Here is a 13213-nt window from a genome sequence, read left to right as displayed (position 1 = left end):
ACCCTGCATACAAACATGGAATAACACATAAAAATCCACGGTAATGTAAAATACTTTGGCAGTATTTGAAAATACAACTTAATATTATCCTATAGGAACGGAATATGGAACTTTCAGAAGGTGAAAAAAAAGGCTTCATGTCTTTTTTTCGTCAAATTCCTCCCATATATTTACCAGAACTGAGGGACATTTTCAGAACTGGTCTTTCTCTGTAACAATATGAGCTCTGCATTCTGGACTGGGAAGTACAGCCTTTTCACCAGGTACAAAAATTATTTTAAAGAGAAATAAGGGACGACCAAGTTGGGGCTTCTTTCCCTCCCTCAGTCCCAAGATCCTGTAGCGCCTAGCCTCCCGTCCGCGGAGGAGAGACAAAAAAACAAAGCCTCTTGGCGGCCGGGAGGAAAACGAAGAAAGCAGCTAAGTCGAGCCCGCACCTCACACGTTCCTCACGATCACGCCAGAGAGAAGCGCTCCTCAACAGGAAAGGGCCGACTGCCCTCACAGGAAGAGCAGCCGGCTGGGGAGCTCGCGGAAGAGAACGCTACCACTGAGTTCTACGCGGCTGCCAGAGCGTCGGCCGTCAGCTCACACCTCCCCCTCCTTCCGGGAGCGGTAGCTAGGCAACCGTCGGCCATCTGGGAGAGCGGAGGCCGGGCAGCTGCGTTAGTGCCTCTGGCGGCGAACTACCAGCGCTGCAGGCCCCTCTCACAGTTTTTACCCTCCCCTCTCTCCACCCCTTTTGCCCCCGCCCACCCCCTCCGCCACTTTGGCTCCTCCCTCCTCTTCTCTCTCTCCCTCTCCTTCCTCCTCCGCCTCCTCAGCTCTTGGGCTAGAATATCTATGGGTCGAAACGTGATGCGATGAATCCGAGAGAGACTGAAACTGGGACGAGGAGTGCGGCGGAAGCGGCGGGACTCCTGGGCATGGGGGCTTCACCACAATAGAGGCAGCGCCCCCACCCGCCCCCGCCAGCCCCTCCGGAGCGAAGCCCCCAAACCCCCTCGGGAAAAGGATGGCGGCGGCACCTACCCAGATCGAAGCCGGTGGGTAGCTGTGTCCGGGGGGCTAAGGGGATAGGTGCTTAGGGAGACGGCTGTCAGTTTCTTTTGAAAAAGCTTCTATTTCTCTTCTTTGCCTCCCTCTCAACCTCTTTTTCCCCTCTTCCTCAGAGCTGTATTACCTGATTGCTAGATTCTTGCAGTCCGGACCCTGCAACAAATCTGCTCAGGTGAGAGGCAGGAGGAGATCTGGGAGTCGTGGGGGAATGGTCCCAATGGGGAAATCGAGGCAGCGGGGTGCGCGGTTCGGCTGAGGGTGAGGGAAAGGCCGGCCTTGACTAGTCTTAGCGTCAGCGGCTGGGTTAGAAGTGGGAAGGGAGGAATGGGTTGATGGCCCGAGCTGCTCCTCATATCCGTTTCCCTTTTGCTCAGGTGCTAGTGCAGGAGCTCGAAGAGCATCAGGTACGGAGCCCCTTCGGGAAGAGGTGGGGAGGGTTGGGGTGAGACTGGAGGAAGGGGAGGGCAAGTCGGGGGGGAGGGCAGCGGCCGGGAGGGAGGCTTGGATCTGGGCACTCATGGCCGTTGTCACAGGGGTGAACCGGCTTCTTCCCTCAAAAGGGGCGGATATCGCTGGGGTCTTAACTCGCCCCCTCTTTATGCCTGTGGGAGGCGGTTTTTCAGGATTTCCTCTCCCTCGGCCTCCTCCCCCCCACACTCGTCTCGCTCTGAGGCAACAGCTATCGGGCCAAGAGAAATAAAGACGCCAAAGGGTCGAGGATCGGGACCCAGGCTGGGTCGGGTTGATGGGGAGCGGAGGCTTGGCTTTTATCGTTTGCCCCCCCCACCCCCTTTCTTTTCTCCGGCCCCCAGCTGATTCCGCGCCGCTTAGACTGGGAGGGGAAAGAGCACCGAAGAAGCTTCGAGGATCTGGTGAGTAAAGTTTTCGTTTCAACTTAACCCAACTCTTTCTCCACTCGCTCCCCACCTTGTTCCCCCAACCCGCCCCCGACCCCTCAGCCAACAGGGCTATAGAGCTCGCCGCTGAGCCCAAGAACGACAGCCCCTTCCCCCCTGCCCGCGAATCGGAGAAAGGGTACCTTGCCCTCCCCTTGGCCTCGCTTGTTTCCACCCGAAAACTTTGAAGAATGTGAGTTGGTTATCAGAAATGCCGTATTGTGGATTATAAATACGTTACAAACATCGGGAAAGGCCCATTGTAGGGGGAAAACGGAGAGAAACCAGGGGGTTATCTTGGGGCACGTACCAAGGACTGACGCTGGCCAATGACAGCGTTGGTAACAACCCGGAGTTCCGGATTAGTGGAAGAAAACTGGTTTCTGGTTGGTCCTGGCTTGAAATACGGGAACTGAGGCCAGGCTTAGTCTTTTGGGGCGGGGGGAGGGGGGGCGTGCGGGGGAGGGGGCTTAGGAACGGAGTTGACCGACCCAGGATTGAGAAAAACCACACAATTAAAAATAATAGGGAACATCAAGCGAATTCCAAAATTTGCCGGATTTAGATATTTGACTACCGAATAAAAAGCATAGTCGTTGTATATCTTAGATTTTAGAAAATAGCTCATCAAATCATTATTAAATCGCGTTTGTGCAGATACATTTTCACTAAATAACAGCCATGGATTATGACCTTTTTGAGAATTGACGAAACACAATTTTGCAAGGAGACAACAATAGTCATGTTTTAAAATACAATGTACTTTAGTAAAGGAGGCATTGGATTGATTGTGTTCTTTCTCCTACGAGTATAATTCGTAGTGTAAATGCACCTTCTGTTCCTCATTGACACCCACAAAAAGGTGATCCTTTTTATTTTGGGGAGGATGTTCCCTTGTGTTAGCCGCTGGCACAGTGAATTGGAAGGAAATGAAAGGAGAACGGGGTGGTGTTACTAAAATCTAAATTCAGCTATCTTTCCTTGAAATAAGATCCAAATGGAGGAAAATCGGACAAAGTTTAAGAAAGTTGGAGGGGTACCATAGATTCTAAATGTAAATTAAATGATTTAAAATTTGTTTACAATAAGATAGTATGTAATTTGCTTTGGTGTGCATTTGGTATTTCTCTTTGTATTAAATTACAGAGGGCACTTTATTACTAAATTTTTTTATTATTTTTTGCAAATCACAGAAAATGGTATAATTGTAGTAAGGAGAAGCTCTACCAGCTGTACTATTAATGGTAAAAAATTCTTAGATGGATAAAAATTATTTTTGAAAAACCACATGTATTACTAGTTTATTTAATTTGTAGTCAGACTTTTTGTTGGACTTAAGTCCTGCCGAAAAAAAGGGCAAAAAACAACAGTGCCTACCAATGTGTGTTTTGACACTTTATGACTTATGTGGTTTTGAAAATACAATTTTATACTTAGGTGTGTTCAAAATGTTTTTGTTTACATTTGTCTCCAAGTGGACCATTTTAAGCAGGTAGCAAAAGGAGACTTAAAAGGAAAAAGCTTTCCTAAATTAACTTGACAGTGATAAAAAGTAAATGAACGTCAAAATAATTAAAAATACAGTCTCCTAACCATACACACACAGAAAAACAAAAAAAACAAAACTCCTTTTACAAGACTTCCTTTCCTTGTATTGTAAAGGCGTATTTATGTAATTGTAATCAATGTCCATTTTATGCTTTATGTGTTCTTAACACTTTTGCATATACTTATCTGTATTTGAATGGTCATTGTTATTTTAATGGTAAGAAAAAATTCAGTTGTATTTAAGTGGTTGGAACTCAACTTCCAGTTAAGCATTTGGGTTGCTTCCAGTTTTTCACTAATATTTTTGCATAGTTAAGTAGTCTTTCTTCTTTTCTCTTTTTTTTTTTTTGAGTTATTGTCCTGGGCTATATTCCTAAAGTGGAGTTATCAGGTCAAAGGGTCTCATCAGTTTTATAGCTCTTGTTATATATTGTAAGATTGCTCTCCAGAAGATTGTACTAATTTATAATGTCACTTGGTACTTAGTGAGTTTTTTAAAATATTTTTTAATCTTCTGGTGGCTTTAATAGGTGAAAATAGCCTCTAGTTGGTTTAATTAGCACTTTTTTCCATTATTAGCGAGGCTTAAACTTTAACCAATTATTTTTTTTTAATTGTTGTTAATCCATTTGTATATCCCCACATATACTGGATTTTCACCTTTATCTTTTATTTGTTTTATATTTCCTTATACATTTCAAAATTTTTAAATACGCAGAATTTCTTCTCTTTGAACATTATCTGTAGTTTGGATAAATAGTGTATCTTTTTTTGTTTTTAATTTAGCTTTTATATTGTACACCTAGATTGTTTTTTTCCCACACTGGGATCCGGTTTTTCTAGTGATACTACATTTTGACAATATAGCCTTATTTTAAGTCAAATGTCTGTTCTCTACCTATAGATTTCATTGTAAGGGAAGATGGGGCAGGGCTGAGTGAGAATTTGAACAGAAGAAAAAGAAATGTAGAGGCTGAGAACTAAGTGTGCAGTGGTAGATTGATTGCTAGATTCATCAGTTGTATTGTTGATTACAATTATTTCACATCTGACCTCTGATTTTGAGTGGCTTCTTTGTGGGCAAGATGGATCTTTTTCCTTGGGGTACGTGTTTCTTAAAATGCTATTAGAACAATGGATTTATACAGTGTGATGTTTGATTTGGCTAAATGTTTTGAATTGAAATTTAGGACAAAGTATTTGTAAGTAGTATAATCTGGTGTGTTAATTTCTATAGCAACACTTCACATTTAAGATGTACTGGCTTATGAAAAGGAAAGACTACAAATGCATAATGATGAGGTGAAAGACTACAAACAAGGATATCAACATACTGACTTGGGGTTGCATAGCCATGTATACTACATATTTGAAACAAAAGTCCTGCCTTTCAGTCCATATGTATACTTTCACTTGAATTGTCTGTACTGCTTAACTTCATTTATACAGAAGAATATTAAGATAATAAGTTCAATTTCTTCAACACTTCGTTATACTGTTACTATTACGTATTCTAGAAACCCCCTTTTTTCTTTTTTAAATCTGATTTAGTGTTTTTACTTATAATTTGGAACCCAAGGGAAGGTGCTTTTTTGTTAAAGCTACTGACAGGCAAGTATTGACATTTCTAGATCTGAAGTGCCTTTCAAAAAGTGAGTCCTTACATGAAATGTTTGTTAGTTTACGTTGAACCGTAAGATTTTTGAATATGGCATTCAAAATAAAACATTCTAAATTAATTTTCAGAATTTTAAGTAATGATATAGGGAGAAATTTCAAGTTATTGTGATTGTTTTTGAAGTTTGATCTGGGCATTTTTCTTTATTTCTGCTTGACTGTTAGTTACAACATAATAGAATTAGATTTACTTCTTAGAATTCATCTTAAGGTAGATAATTTAAATAATTACAGATGTCCTTTCATTTGTGGTGACCCTGTTGAATTGTTGGATATTTTATTGCTTCCTCCTTGGACCTTTACTGGGGACAACAAACATAGTAATGAGCGGTGTGTGTGTGTGTGTGTGTGTGTGTATGTATAAATAGACAGGTTTTGTTAATATACAAATTTTGTATATTGAAATGGTGACTTGGAAACTTTTTTTAAAGACACATTTTAAGAGTTTTGAATCATTTTAAAGACACTCCTATCATAAGAGTGAACCAAAGGCATAATTATCTTTAAGTGTGGTATATATTTTTATATTTATTCAGCATTTTTCATCCATAGAATTGAAAGCACCAATTAGTGCTTACATTTGGAATGATAGAAATTATATTACCTTCATTTTATATACAAAAGACAAAGCAATTTTATGCTATTGAAAAAAGCTTTTATCAAGATTGTTTGTTCACTACTATCTTTAAAAAGAATACATACATCTATGATGATATATGTCATTATAAGAACTTGCATCTGCATATAACATATTGGAGTTTAAAATTGTTTTCACATTATCTCATTTGACCCTTACCAACTACTTTAAAACACTGTATTTGAATTCCAGACATACCTGTATTTTTTTCTTACCTTACTCTGCTCATGTTCTCTAATTACTAGTAATAGTTTAAATTGTCTAATAGAACAGTAGAACGATCTTTGAGTGCTAGTAGCATAGTTATTGCATCTCTAAGTGTGGAAGCAATTTAAGCATGTGTGATTTATTAACTGCTATGTGGATACACAGCCATAGTTAGGAAGAACAGAATGCATCATGGGAAGCCAGAAAGCATGTGTTGCTCAACCCTGGTGTGGATATAATGCTGATAGGTATATGGCAGAGAGCAATCAGTGTCTGGAAACTAGTATTCCTCAGTACTGATTTGCTTGAGCCACGTGTGCACTCTTGCTATCTGTAATATGTTGGCTTTAGCTATTTGTCTGGATTGATCCTTGGCTTTTTTTTTCACCCTTAGGCTCTAGGAACATACTTTAAATGATTAAAATCCTTTTAGAGATTTATCATTAGTCCTAGGAGAACTAGTATCTGAGTACACATGAGATGGGATTAAGAAAGTGAAGAGAGCTGCTGTTAGGGACAAAGAATTTGGATTGGGTTAGTGTTCTTTGTAAAATTTTGTTCTGGAAGCACCTTTGTCAAATTTGAATATTACTTTAGTTTGTGTGTTTGTGTTCTTGTTTTACTGATGTTGATTACTGATTAATGAATAATTTTTTTTGGTAGGGAGCAAAATAGTAATTTAAAGCCAATTTAGTAGTTGTACCATATTTTAGAGATAGCCGTGTTTAACATTTCTCACATAGGATGATTTTGTGGGTAGTAGAAAAGACCATAAGATTCAATCTGTAAGATAGCTGTTTTTTGCTGAGTGACCCTGGGCAAGTTACTTAGCCTTTCAGAGATTTAATTTCCTCGTTTATATAATAAAAATCCTTACCTATTTTACAAGGTTGTTTTGTGAACCAAATGAGATAAATATGAAAGAATGCATTTTATTAATTGAAATGCTGTGCAAATGAATTGGTTACTACATTTTTTTTTTTGAGGAAGATTAGCCCTGAGCTAACTACTGCCCATCCTCCTCTTTTTGCTGAGGAAGACCTGCCCTGAGCTAACATCCACGCCCATCTTCCTCTACTTTATACACTTTATACGTGGGACACCTACCACAGCATGGCTTTTGCCAAGCAGTGCCAGGTCCACACCCGGGATCCAAACCAACAAACCCCGGGCTGCCAAGAAGTGAACCGTGCGCACTTGACCACTGTGCCACCGGGCTGGTCCCTGGTTACTACATTTTAAAAATAGGATAGAGAGGTTGAATGGCTAGCATGGAAATCTGGAGAACTATGACCCAAGAATTTACATTTTCTTAGCTAATTATTAGCACCTGGTTTTCCTAATATTTTATTAAGGTAAGGGACATATAAAATAGTACCATTAAAAAAAGAGTATTTAGAAAGTGTCAGAATTGAACCCAAAATGCGTGTTTGAAGTGCATCTGTGTTAACTCAAACAAGAAATGATAATTATGTCAAAATATATTTAGTGTTTGCATTTTTATGAATTACAGAAAAATAATTCCCTATGATACTGGTATAGTATTCACTTTTTTAAGTGGGAGGTATGTCTTTTTGATGTCTTATTGCAGGGATCCTCAACCCTTTTGATTGATATCTTCTTATCCTGAACTTATTTTCTATACATTATTGATAATTTCTTGTATTTGAATTTACCTTGTTGAAGATGTTTTCTCATGACCTTTGTTATCTACCATAGTGCTTTATGTTTAACTGGTCCTCAGTTATTATTTATTCAGTTTTCTTAACTTTTGTTAGAAGAATTCCATGACGTATTTTTTTAGGCTTATTTAATCTGCTAGCTGGTACTGAGTTGTTTTATTGGACCTTTCTCTACTGAGAAACTTGTAGGATGTGGGTGAGTCTCTTGTCCTTGTCTTAATATCATCTGTCCTCAAGGTTATAGTACTTGTAGTGCTTTCTTGAGGCAGTGTAACCCAGAGAATACTTGAGCCTTTGTGGGTTGCTCTGGCTGGCTCATTTATGAGGAAATCTTATAACTAATAAAAAGAAAAATGCTGTGAACAATGATTAACATTTTCAAAGGAAAGTGATAGGAAGTCTTAACACTTTATAGCCCACTCTGCTAACCAGTAGTATCACTACAATAGAAAAGCTTACCTGTTTTCTTTTCCTTTCTGCCCAGTTTTTCCCCCTCTCCTCCTTCAAATTTAGCAAACAGTAAAACAACATTTAAACTATAAAGATATAATATCAGATTATTGCAGACATTTATATTTTACTGAAAAATGTCAAGAAGAAAATAAACTATTAATTTTTTTGTTTTCTTCCAGTCTTTTTTTTTTTTTGTACGTGTAGTTTTTTCCTTCAATATCAGATGATAACTCTGGATAGAGTTTTTATACTTTTTCTTTTTTTAACAGCATTGTAGAGGAGCATCTTAAACATTGAGGAGATATTGTGTGCTAGTCACTGAGCAAAGTGCGTTTATTGGGTGGGGGGGGTGCCTTTCTCTTTGCCTGGAATGCCCTCCCTTCCCTATATCTGTCTTGTGAACTTTTACTTAGCTTTCAAGTGCGAGAATGGACATGAACCCCTACCCCCAGGCCAAATTTAGGTACTGTACTTCTTTGCTTCTTTAGCTCTCTGAACAAACCTCTGGGCATTTACAGCTTTGATTTATTTCTATTTAGTACTAGTTTATTTACCCCAGTGGGACTATGGGTTCCCTGAGGGCAGCAGTTCAATCTCCTTTCCATTGCATCCCTATACTTTAAATGTCTGAATGAATTAATGAATGCATGAGTGAATGATTTTGTTTTGGTTTTAACCAAATCATATGAGGTGGTTATCATTACTCCCTGTTTTACAGCTAAGGAAGCTCAGGCTCAAAGAGACGGGGTAACTTTTCAGGTCAAGAAAGTAGGAACTGAGGATCCTGGAAAAATTCAAATCTAGGTCCTTTCTACTGTATCACACTGCCAGAAAGAGTAACAGCTAGTAAATTTTAGAGCCTGAATAATCCAGGCTCTCAGACTTCAGAGTACCATGCTTGTCTCTATACTATACTTATATAGATGTATTTAAAACCTTGCTATATTTTTCAACATCTGTTTTGTTTTCTGTCCCTAAATATCAAAAATCATGCGACTAATTTTCTGTATGTACTTCTTCTATCTCCCCCACCAAAAAAAATATAAAAATTTTTTTAGATAAAATGTTGCCTTTTACTTCTTAAGCATATGATCCCAGTTTGATTCTTCTTTTTACCTGTGTAGGCATGATCTTAGAAAACAAAACACATAAACAATTCTCTGTTTTGTGTTTTAGAGTTACTTGTCTGATCGTATTATTTCTAAAAGCTAAAGTAAAAATGATATCATTGCCATTTGAAAATTAGTATTTCAAATATAGTTCTTGGTATAGGCCTGGCCCCCTGAGATTAGGTGCCTTTTGCATTTTATTCAGTGCCCAGCTGGACTCCTTTTAACTAATTATGATGAGTAGGATCATCTCAGTGAGCCCTCTGGTCTTCTCAGTTGTCATGATTCTGATGTGTGATAATTCAGTTTGATTTTCTCTTTAGGTCAGCCAATCTTCCTACCAAGAAGGTATATATTCTAGGTTTCATTTAATTTATTTCAGTTTATTCAAATTTATAGTTTTAATTTTTTGCAGTCTTTGTGTTGTCTTCATAATTTTTTAACTGCCCTACTAGGACAGTAATAGAGCAGTGGGCAAGGAGACCCAGATTCATTCCTTGTGACCATTGGACTTCACTTTTCTGGATCTGTTTTTCCTACTGTAAAATGTGGGGTTAGGTTGATTATGTATAAGGATCCTTCCAATTCAGGGATTCTGTAATTTAACTTTTTGGAGCTGTTTTCTAGAATAACATAGAAGTTTATCTTATACTCTTGAAGTTTGTTTTTAGAGAATACTTTTCTTCTGCAGATCTGAAAGCACTTGTCCTGTTACTTGTTGGCATTATATTTCAGAAAGAGAAATATGGCTAAATAACTGAAATTAGAATATTTGAACTTTAACTGAAAAGTGACTCATAATATTAAGTCACAAATTTCATAGAATATTTTAAATACATACTTTTAATAATACATTTTATTATATATTACATTGTATTCATACATAATTCTAATGTAGAATTTTAAAAACTTAAAAAATAATTACTGAGGATAGATGAGTGCTTATGCCTAAAAAGATCACCTTTAAAAAATTCCAGCTTTAATCAAAGTAAATGGATTGAAGTAAATGTTAACTACCACTTATAAGTTCTGAAGTTTGATTTAGAAGAAATTATTATTGCAAGAAGTACGCTGATATAGTCTGGAAGCCTGTTAATGTTGTTTAAAAAAGAGAAACTATCATGTTTAAACTCAAAAGTATTTTTATTATTGTGTTGATAGATTCTGTGTTTCTCTAGTACTGTTTTATAATCAAATTTTTTTTGATTTCAGAGGAATGGACTGTCTGAATGGGACCACTTAGAAATTGAGCAATTTTCTATTGTAGGGTGAAAATCAAACTTGTGAAATTTATTTAATAGTTTACAATACAAATCTTCAAGGGGAGAATTTGGGATTAGATAAGCCTTGTTTTAGTTGTTTAACGATTTTGTAGTTTTAAATTATTAGTGAAGAATTGATAAAAAAATTTTATATAATTAGCTGAAGATCAAACATCATTGTTTCTATGAAATGAAGTAGCCAGGGGGCTTAAGATGTCAGTTTAAGATATAATTCTGACAGATTTTCTGTAAGAGGATAATTCTAAAAATTCATATTAGAGAACTCCCATTTTCTGGATTATATATTGCTGGATATATTGCAATTTCTTGGATAGTTACTTAGATTTTTGTAACAGGTGAATAACTCTTGAGATGGTAATAGGATGAAGAAAAGAAAATTTTTAGAAAAGAAAATGCCAGTAAAGACATCAACTACCATCCTATGAAAAGACTCATATAGCATTTACTTGATTAAAAAGTAATGACTGATATCAGAAGCCCAGTTTATCCAAGACAGTGTTGGGGGGGAAAATGGCATAAGTTATTATAGATCTTAATATGAAATATTTAAGTATTTTCTTTGAGATATATATTTTTAGGGGTATTAACTATGTTTTCATGTGGGCATGTTTAGGAAATGCCCTAATACAGAGGGAATGAATTACAAATTAGGATTTTAGGATATCAGTGTCTGTAGATAACAAGAAATGGTTTTTAGATGGAAACATCAGCTGCTTTGGGTTTAATATTACCTGTATATTTTACTGAAAGATACTTCTATATAGTTATTTGCTTGAGAAAAAAACTAGAGATGTGAGAAATAACTGAGAGAATTTGCTTGATCCTTTGTTCCCATTCAGAAGTTAAACCTTGTAGATGCAGATAATACAGTAAGCAGGTTAAGTTGCCATTCTTCCTGAGCATTGTGACAGTTGCCCAGGCTGTACTTTTTTTTTTTTGAGGAAGCTCAGCCCTGAGCTAACATCTGCCAATCCTCCTCTTTTTGCTGAGGAAGACTGGCCCTGAGCTAACATCCGGGCCCATCTTCCTCTACTTCATATGTGGGATGCCTGCCACAGCATGGCTTGATGAGAGGTGCCATGTCTGCACCCGGGATCCGAACCGGTGAACCCCAGGCCGCCAAAGTGGAACATGCGCACTTAACTGCTGCACCACTGGGCTGGACCCTCCCAGGCTGTGCTTATTTTGGTAGATTAAAATTGGTTTTTGTAAGGACTTACAAAACATAATTGGCGGGAAATAATTTTTAAAAATCACAATAGAATCACTTATTCCTAGAATTCTGAATACATGTTGGATTGTAGTTCTTTGACCTGTTTGCTAAGAAAACAAGAAAAGGCACTCAAATGTGAGAATCTACAATTTTTCCTCTATGTATTCATGTGATATTGCTTATAAATAGACTTTATTTTGGTTTCTATTCCTCATTGATTTGATGATCAAATATTTATCGAGAACACACAATCTCTTCTCTCATGGTAATCATTAGGAATGATTTTACAAAATTATTCTTTTGTGTTGTATTGTTCTTGACCTGGTGGTGGTTCTCTGTATTGTATGTGATGATAGACATATGTATTTATATTTTTCTCCTCTCTCTCTCTATAAAATATTATTAAAATTGGCATTGTAGCCAGAAATAGATTGATTTCAGGACCTTATGTCAGGATGAGAATGTAGATTTTTTTTTATCTAAGCATTTTTAATATTCTAGTTTTCTCTGTTTACTGTTTTAATAATTAGGTATTTATGAAACACATCAGGGACTTGAACATTAGCTTAGATTAAAAAATGAAAAATTTTGTTGTTTTATTGTCTCATCACTATCTACCTATGTTAACCATCTTCAGGAATTTACTTGTGTGTTTTAAAAATGAGTTAATGTTGCAATGAACTTTGAGCACATAGTTGTTTAGGGCATGATATTTATAAAATCATTAATTTGATACTATTTTGGAAATTAGTTAACTTTCTTAGGAAAAACAGTTGTGCTTTATTAAGCAAATGTGTCCTGTTAATCCTAAAGGGACTTAGGTGAAAGTTTGGTGTAAGTAATACTTTTTGTTTGCGTTCTTAACATTGATATAGAATCTAGAGCCTCTGATTTTTTATCAGTTCATCATTATTGAATAAATTGAGTACTGGTAGAGTTGACCTGTCATCTTTGTACTTTAATTTTAGACATGCTGACTTTTGCTGTTTTGTAATACTTATTTCCTAAGATTAACAGCTAGGCAAATGATTTAATCAAGGCATGCAAAAGTAAGTTAGAGTGCTGTGTCATTTAAATCTTATGTCATCTAAATGTGCTTAATTTTTGTAGCTGTGTCTTAAGTTTAGTTTAAATATTAAATATTTAAAATGTTATTTTCTTGATTCCATATTTTATAATTGTACTTTGCTCCGTGATGGAACAGTTTGGTAATGGAATAGATTAAGGCCTTTAAACCAAATTTGTTTTCCTGTGTTTTATGTATGCTTTTTAGGTGGCAGCCAATGCACACATTCCTCCAGACTACCTCCTTAAAATTTGTGAGCGGATTGGTCCCTTACTAGATAAGGAGATCCCTCAGAGTGTTCCTGGGGTGCAGACATTGCTAGGTGTTGGTCGGCAGTCTCTGTTAAGGGATGCCAAAGGTAAGATTTTCACAGTTTTAATAAG

General features: G+C 37.1%; 1 protein-coding gene across 2 annotated transcripts in view; it reads left to right on the top strand.

Annotated features, from left to right (window-relative positions):
• The first annotated feature begins 822 nt into the window (after positions 1-822).
• Positions 823-13213, top strand: part of BRWD3 (bromodomain and WD repeat domain containing 3) — a 115542-nt gene continuing 103151 nt past the window's right edge. For both annotated transcript variants that reach the window (XM_044763378.2, XM_044763377.2), the window contains exons 1-5: positions 823-1046; positions 1173-1231; positions 1434-1463; positions 1872-1931; positions 13038-13188. In XM_044763378.2, the coding sequence (XP_044619313.1) occupies positions 1016-1046; positions 1173-1231; positions 1434-1463; positions 1872-1931; positions 13038-13188 (331 nt within the window). In that variant the 5' untranslated portion in view covers positions 823-1015. The remainder of the gene's footprint in view (positions 1047-1172; positions 1232-1433; positions 1464-1871; positions 1932-13037; positions 13189-13213) is intronic.

The sequence above is a fragment of the Equus asinus genome, chromosome X, assembly GCF_041296235.1.
Source record: "Equus asinus isolate D_3611 breed Donkey chromosome X, EquAss-T2T_v2, whole genome shotgun sequence".
Classification (NCBI taxonomy): Eukaryota; Metazoa; Chordata; class Mammalia; order Perissodactyla; family Equidae; genus Equus; species Equus asinus.
The sequence above is the reverse complement of the archived record's forward strand: the minus strand, read 5'-3'. Positions and strand labels throughout refer to the sequence as shown.